Genomic DNA, 9,838 nt, shown 5'->3' with positions numbered 1-9,838 from the left:
GAAACTTTGTAAACTGAAACATTTTACATTTTTAAACAAGCTCACTAGAGTTTAAACTTTTTCTGCTTTTTATCTTGTAACTTTGTTTCTCTGCTTTGTATAACAGGCCACAAAACCATAGTTAGAGGTTAAAGACAACTTAAAACAATTTAAAATCTGGCGCAGTAAATCAGTCAGCTGTTTTCTTGATAAATACTGATATTAGCATTTGCTTTATATTATCCTGATTCTTTTTGTCGGGCTACTGAATAGACTTCACAGATAAGGCACCATGCAAATGTATTATATTGACAAACCTGTTTGAATATTTTTTTTCCAAGTAAGATTTCATATTAAGATTTTGTAAATAACTGGGTATTGTATCATAAACATGTTGGCAATGAAAGAGTTTTTGAGTGAGATATGAAATGAACATATATAATATATTTCCCATTAAGCATCATATTGGTGAATCTGGCTGTATACAGGAAACTTAGTCTAAACCAACAGGCAAGCTATGTTTGTATATATTAGTGATCTATTTTATACCTATAAATCTTGTTTGGAGATTAACTCCTTCAGAGAATTGGTATCTTGTGAGCAGATTCTTGGCTCTGGGTTGCTTCACTTTGACATTAGCATTGACAGGCCCATAAGACTGTATTCACTTGCTTGTCAGATATAATTCCATTTTTTATTTTTATTTTTCGTTGGCTTCATTGGTCTTCCATGGAAAATTTGTTTTGGTCCATTTTTAACCAATCTCTCTGTTTTTGGCTTTTGTACTTATAGTTTTGTGGTGTTATCCTTTTATAATGCGTTAATTGTAACCTTTCTATAAATGTGCACCAACCATCAGCCTTAGTAATATATGATTCTGATGCCAATAATAAATACTCTATAAGGGTAAATAATAGAGTATTTTTATTATTGTCATAATATGGTACAATATGTAATTGCTTTCTAGTAAACTGATTTTAACCATTTGTTATGTTTGTTGGAATAAATCTATAATTTGTTCAGGCCAGAGATTATTTATCCTAAATGTTTCAGTACAAAAACTGATCTTTCCTTTCAAGCAATTAGAATGGAAATCCATTAAAATTTGTATATTTTGTATCATTATCATCTATCTATTACATTTGAAATATTCTTTCTTTATTTTTGGAGAACTTTGTTTTCTTTTTGAAAGAACTTTTTTTTTTTTTTTTTTTTTTTTTTTTTTTTTAAATTGATGGGTTATTGTTTTAATTCTCCACCTTCAAATGTTGATTATTAGTAAATTTCTAAACTTGATGTGTTATTTTGGAAGTATTATATTTTAGAAATTAGTAATATGGGAGATATTCTAGTGTGGTTTTTTTTTTTTTTTTTTTTTTTTTTATTATTAATGATTTAGATATCAATGGCTGAATTGGGTCATACCTTGACTTCTGTGTTTTTACCCAGGATGTTTGCAGCTTGCTCAGTGCATATATTTGCGAACTTTTTTTTTCTTACCCCCAAGACATCATGACTTTTCTGCATTAAAGTTCTTGAATAAATCGATTACAAAGTGTCACAAAAATAATTTTCCTTCTATTATTGCAAGGACTGATATAACCACTGATAACGTGTTAGCTGCATATAGAACAGAGGAATACGCATTATTTACAAAAGTAGAAATTGTTACTTCCCTGTAATATTCCAAGTAACTTTTTATTAAGCCAGTTTCTCGTCGCATCATAAAGCTTCCTGAAATTAAGCAGCCACCCCCACCTTTGTGCTTTGCTTAGTGCTGTGGTTTTGTTGTTGTTTGTTTGTTTGTTTTATGGATTGATATGATTTCCACGTGGTGTTTTGCTGCTTTCTTCTCACACTCTGGTGCATGTTCACAGAAGTTATCCCTATGCATTCACATGTATACAGTGTATATGCAAGATGCTCCACTGCTCTATGCAATCGTATTTAAATACTCATATTTTACATCACTTTCTAGTTTCTCTCCTTACAGCCTTGATGCAGTCAGTGTATTTTCTCACGTGATGTTTTTCTATGCCAGCTTGTTGCTTCTCTCTGACTTTGTTCCCCATTTTTATGTATTTTCCCTTCTGACTTGCTTTTCCAAAATCTGTTTTATTTCTGTAAAACTTATGCTTAATTGTCACTGACACTAATTAGGTAAGAAAGTCCCGCACCTGTATAGCAGGGGGCTCACATACCCAGGGTCCTGCACCACAATCCCAATAGCATCACATTTATAGTCCCTTAAAGGTAGCAGCACCCTGAGGACTGGACACTGACCCTTACCTGATATCTCTAAGCTAAAGTGAATTAAATGCTAAGCAACTGTTTAAAAATAATGATTTGTACAAATAGTTTTACCCTTATCTAAAGGATTTAGGGATATCCAGTGTGTTACTGGCACAGAGCTGTGGGATCTATATCAGGCACTAGCTAATCACTTTATATTTCAGGAACTACATTTAGTTTTGCGTCTTTGCCACTGACTCCTTAGGGAATACCCCAGATTTAGTTTATTAGATAAACGGTTTCTACACGGACCACTCCTTGATATATCAGGTACTGGTCAATAGGAATTGCTTTTTCCCAACATGCACAGTTATGGTCCAACAGAACCCTTGTAATGAAACCAGCATATAATAGCTACAGTGGTGAATTTGTAGAATTGGTTTCTAATAAAAGTACCACGGGGTGGTGTAAAGTTCGTTTACATGAGAAGTTAATGATCTAGGTTAATATACACGAGGTTAGCAATATGTGCACATTACATGGAGCTTGGTGCACACTAAAGAAGATAGATATAGATTATATATATGTGTGTGTGTGTGTTCCGGTATAGTCATTTTACCTAATGTAACAGAGTGCCTGTCACCCTCGTTTTCCCGTCTCCAGTGGGTGTCATATCTTATGTTCCCTGTCACGCGTGGATCACGTCTGCAGTCCCCCGACCATGAGACTGATTTGCTGCCATATATTGGCCCCAGTTGCCCCTCTGTTAGCTGTTGCTATTCCTCTGGTATCTCCTCTTCCCTCCCTGTCTCTCGCTGCTCTTTGTCTCTCTTCCTTGTTCTTTATTTCTCCTTACTAAGTGTAGCTCAGGTCTGCAGCATCTGTATTGTCAGCTCTGTTTGTGTAGTTTTTTTGTCTTGTGATTTTCTTAATATTTTAGTATTCCCTATGCAGTAGTCCTGTGTACCCCAAACCATTTCTTCCTGCTTTTATTTCGTGTCCCCTCTGCTGCTTGATCTGTATATTCAGCCTTTAGTGATATATCTGTCCCCACTACTCACATTTGATTCCACAGTCTTTCTTGTTTTCTATTTTTGCTTGTTGGTTTATTTTTTCCACCAATTCTAATTCTGACGTTCTCCCTTTCACCTTCCTAACCTATATTCCACCTATTATTATGTAACTGGTAAACAGGAATCAGCCGCTAATAATTACTATACCGTGTGACAACTTCTTGTTCTGCGCATCCTACTAGACCCACCTATAAAGACCCCCTTGTGATCTCATAGCTCCTATAATCCTAATGTCTGTTCTTTTATATATAGAACTGTTTGTTCCATTGATGGTTTTTCTATACAAGGTGCAACAAAGGGAGTTAAACGCTGTTCCTCTAGAGATTGTACGAATACCATGTTAACAAATGGCACAAATAGTGTGACTTTATGGTAGACCAGGTATCTTGGCAGCAGTAAGCCCCAGACCCTCCAGTAACCCCCTTCCCTGAGCAGAAGCTCCTCCATCCCAGGCAGTGGCAGCATGCCAAGTGTAAGTGTAAGTTGCCATAGCAACCACGAGAATTGCAGTGCTCGGGCACCAGCAGACGTCAATTTGCTTCTTTTTCATCAATAAAATAGTCTCTGGAGCAGCTTATTACTAGAGAGCCCCCCACCTCACCAGGGTGGGCTAGCAGTGCCGCTGATCTCCTCTTGTTTGGGTGTCTAGTGCTGATCTCGGGGCACACTGAGGACTCCCCATCTCATTCCTTTGTGACAATAAACCATCTAAACTTGAGAGATGACAGTGCTGAGCCCATACCTGCCGTGTATGCCACTCTGCTGAATTGGTGTTATTTTATGGCATTAGATAATTTCCTGCAGTGCTAAGGTAACACAAACTGGGTTGTAGCTATCTTCATTAGGGGGAATGGAGGTTCCTTCCCACTTGTTTAGTATGTTTTATTCCCATGCGCGTGATTACTAATTGTCATTTCTCTGGTCCAAATACATTGGTTTGTTGGTGCATTTACTTTATGTACATACATGTATTTTGCAATCTATTCTATTTGTACTGTAGTTTAATTCATTAGAAGGCATGAGGTTGGGTATTGTACTGTGTCTTGCTGTAATTGTTGTAGTCAACCAGTATATGTTTTCTAACAGAGGTTTAAATGCCTTATGTGCTCAAGCCTAGGCTTGGTTAGGAGTCTGAAAATCAGGGCAATGTTATTTAAAAATAAGCAAAACTATACATCTACAAAACATTTATGCAAAGAAAAATCTAGTTTATAATGTCCCTTTTAATATGGTATATAAACTAGGTACATGTTACTAATATAATTAGTCTACTCCTTTATTAGTGGTATTTTATAGCTTTGTATTGGCTTGAGATTGAGAATATTGTATTTCCCAGTTATTCGTCATATAATTGAATTGCCCCTCTGCATCCAAACATTTAACTTCAGTCTAGGTGTCATGTTTAATATGTTGATTTTTATTATTTTTTATTTTCAGAGACCCGTTTCACAAAGCAACAATGCATCGAACAACCAGGATTAAAATAACGGAGTTAAATCCACATTTAATGTGTGTCATCTGTGGTGGATACTTCATAGATGCAACAACCATCATAGAGTGTCTACATTCCTGTGAGTAACTGCTCTATATCTGCATCTTTAGCTTACTAGTAGTAACTACACATGCTTATTGCATACAAGGCTGTTATGCTGTACTGATCATACTGTTCTGTATCACTTATTCTTGTGGTTTTCACTATAGCTCTTCTGCTTGTTTTTCGTTTTTTTTCTTTTTGTTGGGGGCGGGGGGGATGGTTTTTTTTTTTTTTTGTAAATCCAGTGTTAGATCCCTGCTGTATCGCTGATGCTTATCTTCATTAAATTGTATGTATGTCTTGTTTTTCTATTTCAGTTTGTAAAACCTGTATTGTTCGTTATTTGGAGACAAGCAAATACTGTCCTATTTGTGATGTCCAAGTGCACAAAACCAGACCACTACTGAATATAAGGTGAGTGCTCACTGCTGTCAGTGTTGCTAAAGTTACCTATGTGTGCTATCCTCATTCTATGGAATGTTTAATCCATTCTGATCTGTATTTTGTTGTTTTATTTTAAGTCCAACATACTGAGTGGTGAATATGTTTATATTTGGTGACCTTTTTTTTTTTTCTGGTTTAACTGGAACTTAGCCATAATTTATAAATCTGTCAATTTTTATATTTTTCAGAGCTGACAAAACTCTCCAGGACATTGTGTATAAACTGGTACCAGGATTATTCAAAAGTATGTATTACACACCCTATTGTAGTTATTCCACCAAATGTATATCGAGGCTACTTCTAAGTTTTTTGTTGTATATTCTTTGTAGATGAGATGAAAAGAAGACGAGATTTTTATGCAGCTCATCCTTCTCCTGATGGTAAATGATCTAACGTATAAAGTCTCCAGTTTAGAAGCTACATTCTAAATTAGCCATGTGGATAGTTTAATAATTTCCATTGGGTTGTAAAGGCTGTTTCCTTAGCAATCTAGGCAAACTGCAGGCCCTATTGTTATAGTAATGTGGTCTCGTTTACACTAACTTTCATAACAAAATATTACATTATTGTATTTAGCAGCAAATGGTTCCAATGAAGACAGAGGAGAAGTTGCAGATGAAGATAAGCGAATAATTACAGATGATGAAATCATAAGCCTTTCTATCGAATTCTTTGATCAGAATAGGCAAGTTTTCTGTACAATTAACCTCTAAGCTAGAGGCATGTTGGTATGGTCCACAGAGCAAATCTAACTGTTGCAATTTTTCTATGCAGGGTAGATCGTAAGGGAAACAAAGACAAGGATAAATCAAAAGAGGATGTAAGTTTAATGCTGCATTAACCATTAGACCACCTTATGAATAGACCTGTGGCATCAGTCAAATGTTAAATAATTGTATTTTAGCAGTCTTTTGGGCTTTCTTGTAGTAGTTATAAAGGTAAGGGAAATATTTGTAAGGATGCAGTTCAACTGAAATATGAGGACCTTTTTAGCGGGTTCACCACCCAGCTGATATTATGGACCACCCGGCTAAAATGTCAGCCAATAATAAGCTTAAATTAGCTACTATTAAAAATGATTATTTTTTATTGCACAAATTATAATTAGAATCAATTAATTTGTGCTTTGGATAACAGAAAATTATATAATAGAAAATATTACAATGCCACCACCGGCGGCTACTTCATAATGCCACCCAGCTGGCAAAATCTTCTGTGGAGTATGCATGCATGTGTATATATATATATATATAGAAGTATATAGGCTTGATCGAATTAGGATGGTTTCTAGTTTGCTGTTACATCTACATCATACATTGAGACACAGCTTTTAATTATTTGGGATGTAATGAATCGGGTTAATTGTATATTCTTGAATGTTCCAGATGTGTTGAGAGATCCTGAAAATCTGGCCTGTTAGGGAGGCCTGAGAACCGGTTTGAAAACTCCTGCATTAGACAGAAAAAAAGTGTTGATTAACGATCTTGAGATAATCGATGTAAATCAAAGTCTAAACCTATTAACCAAGACAATACTCTTCAAAACATTACATATTTGGTTTAAAATATTATAAACTCTGATCCCTGATTGGCTGTATTTTAGGAGCTCTTTGTGGGTGGGTTCAATAACCAGTTGTGCTAGTTCCCTATGCCAAATAAATCAGCAGATCCTCTGTCCTTCCCTGAAGAATCATTATGGGGCCTTACTCAGTGTATTGATTTAAAAGTTAATTATTGATTTTCGTTGGTTATCCAAGAAGAGATGGGCGAGCATTGTTGCAACTTAAAGCTATAAAAGCATTTGTATGTCTTGACTATGATCCTTTTTGATCAATAAATTTCAATGCTTTTTGTTTTTAATGTTGTCGTTTTCTTTGTCCTGCCTGTTTTGCATTGCTATATTTCTGTTTGTCTATCTGCAGGCTAATGATAAGAGATATCTGCGGTGCCCAGCTGCTATGACAGTGATGCATTTGAGAAAGTTCCTGCGGAGTAAAATGGATATACCTACCACCTTTCAGGTAAATACACTTCTTGCACAATAATAAGAGAGCTCTTATTTAATTAGCCCTTTGAGTTTCTTTTTAAATGTGTGTTTAGCTAAAAGGGGCTTAATGCCCATAATCTATTATCTGAAATTGTTATGGTGTTTGTCTAAAAACACCATCCCTTCAATGGTTGCACTCGTATAGTATGTATAACACTGTTTGTCTAGAACAAGAATGGTCCATAAAAGAAGTGTGGTGCGGTTGGGTGTATAGCTGGGTTTTAGAGGGAAAATCTTGTGTCCTAATGACTTTATCTGTATATTATCTGCTTTTTAGATTGATGTAATGTACGAAGAAGAACCTCTTAAAGACTATTATACATTAATGGACATTGCCTACATTTACACCTGGAGGAGGGTAAATTATACATAATGTGACAACAGTACTACTTCTTTGTATAATGTCTTCTTATTGTTATGTGCAATAAACTATTCCTTTTCTGTTGCAGAACGGCCCTCTACCTCTTAAGTATCGTGTCAGGCCCACTTGTAAAAGAATGAAGTTAAGCCACTCGGGAGATGGGATAAATAACACTAGTGGGGACCTGGAAAGTGACTCTTGCAGTGAGAAAGCAGGAAGCCCAGCAGGGGGTATGCCTTCCACATCCTCGTGTATGCCCAGCCCCAATACGCCCGTGCAATCCCCACACCCGCAGTTTCCTCACATCTCCAGCACCATCAATGGAACCAGTTGTAACCCCAGCAGTAACCACCAGAGTCCTTTTAACAACAGAGTGAGGAAGATGTCCGTAAACGGTTCTTCTGCCACTTCATCTGGATGAAAACCAACGGGGGCATACAGGTTTAGATGGACAAAACACCCAGATTTCTAGATTTTGTCATGCCATTACAGCTTTATAGATGTAAATACGTGTGACTTTTGTCCAAACTCGCTTACTTTTTGTAATGGATTCTGAGCATGGCTATCGAATGACTTAGGGTGGTTAATTAATGGACATCCAATGGATTGGAAGACTTTGTGAAGAATATCTTTCCTTTTGAGGAATATAAATCTGGATTATGGGAGAAACGCTGGATATTCGTTGCTCTGTAGTTGTTTAAAACCAATTGGATGTATCATAACTTTGAGAAAAACTGGTCTACCACAACCTCTGATGATGTTATAAAGCTCAATTAAGGACTTTTTAAAGCTCTTTCATTGTCTCAGATAGAAGTGCTTTATCATTTTGAAATCCAACAGAAAGGAGATATACATAGAGTCCTCTCTATGTAGCCATTTCACTGTGAATAGCGATTTTCTTACATGTTAGCCATGTTGATTCTTATTTCTTTATCTGACATTGTTTTAATCCGTTGGTCACACAAGAGGGTTTCAAAACATTGTTTTGCAATGGGTTGCTCCCCTCTCTGGCACCACATGGGTTAACATGTTGCTGTACAGAATCGATCAAAAGAAAGTAAATATTTCAGTTTTATAACTTCTATGCCTAAAAGCGGGTATTTACCGTTTATTTTACTCATTTAAATGATTCGCTTTTGTAAGAATCAGGTGGCATTAAGCTTATCTATAGTGCCATATTGGTATATGACATAAAGGAGACAGTATTGTATGATATATTTATAAATACTATAAAGGAAATGTTGTGTTTCATGAATTCAAATATGATTGTTAAATTTGCAAAACATATCCAGTTCTACCTTTTGGCAAATAGCACACGTCTTAGCACCCCATTGACTGCTGGAAATATTTTAACAAATGTATTAGCTTATATTTAGATGGGGGTTAACTTCACCTCTTTGCTGTCAGCAGTTTGTTAGATTGTGTGTAGGTTTCCAAGCAATAATGGTACTTACAATTTGATTTTTAATATGGTTTAATACAGTGTAATATAACCCGTTGACAATGGGGATGGTGGGTACATTTGATAAAACGGAATTCATCATGTTTAACTAAAGCCATTGTTAGTTGGGTCTGGCTGTTCCTCTACATTTATTCATAGAAATGTCTTAGGTACTTAATTATGTTGCATTTGGCCCTTTAGTAATTTTGAATCTGTAAATTATTCGCTCATTTTCTAAGCAGTTCCGGTTTGAGTTGTGCTTTTCTCAAGACAAAAGTGTTCCTTTTCAACACACGTTTGTGATATGGTTATTCTGTAAGAATATTGTTTTATGTTTGTAAGAAATCGAGGCTAATCAATACATTGTCTCCAAGCTACAAAAAGAAGCACAAATCTATTGCTTTGTCTTGCTTATAGTAATTAAATCATTACTTTTGCATATAAATTGTCTGAAATTGTTCTATAACGTTTTTTAATTATCCATCGTTTCATAACACAATATTCCAACTTTTTTTTTTTTTAAATCAATTAAAAGAATTGTTTACTTGACTTTTTTTTTTTAAGAAACCTGCTTTTCACATCTAAATGTAACAATACATTTTATAAGTATTATAGCGACGATTAAGATACAATATCCCACAATTAAACTGCTAGGATGTGTTGGGTCATTCCTAAAAAAAAGTCCAAAATTAGAGGAACTATTATTCAAATTAGAAAACTGTATTAAA

At 35.5% G+C, this 9,838-nt stretch overlaps 1 protein-coding gene across 1 annotated transcript in view; it reads left to right on the top strand.

Annotated features, from left to right (window-relative positions):
• The window catches only part of BMI1 (BMI1 proto-oncogene, polycomb ring finger), a 28,952-nt gene extending 19,397 nt beyond the window's left edge, over window positions 1-9,555 (top strand). The window contains exons 9-17 of the mRNA XM_053715700.1: window positions 4,722-4,855; window positions 5,136-5,232; window positions 5,451-5,506; window positions 5,592-5,642; window positions 5,839-5,947; window positions 6,037-6,082; window positions 7,184-7,282; window positions 7,586-7,666; window positions 7,758-9,555. Coding sequence (XP_053571675.1) covers window positions 4,722-4,855; window positions 5,136-5,232; window positions 5,451-5,506; window positions 5,592-5,642; window positions 5,839-5,947; window positions 6,037-6,082; window positions 7,184-7,282; window positions 7,586-7,666; window positions 7,758-8,090 — 1,006 coding nt within the window. The 3' untranslated portion in view covers window positions 8,091-9,555. The remainder of the gene's footprint in view (window positions 1-4,721; window positions 4,856-5,135; window positions 5,233-5,450; window positions 5,507-5,591; window positions 5,643-5,838; window positions 5,948-6,036; window positions 6,083-7,183; window positions 7,283-7,585; window positions 7,667-7,757) is intronic.
• The last annotated feature ends 283 nt before the right edge of the window (window positions 9,556-9,838 follow it).

The sequence above is a fragment of the Bombina bombina genome, chromosome 5 (assembly GCF_027579735.1).
Source record: "Bombina bombina isolate aBomBom1 chromosome 5, aBomBom1.pri, whole genome shotgun sequence".
NCBI lineage: Eukaryota > Metazoa > Chordata > Amphibia > Anura > Bombinatoridae > Bombina > Bombina bombina.
The sequence above is the reverse complement of the archived record's forward strand: the minus strand, read 5'-3'. Positions and strand labels throughout refer to the sequence as shown.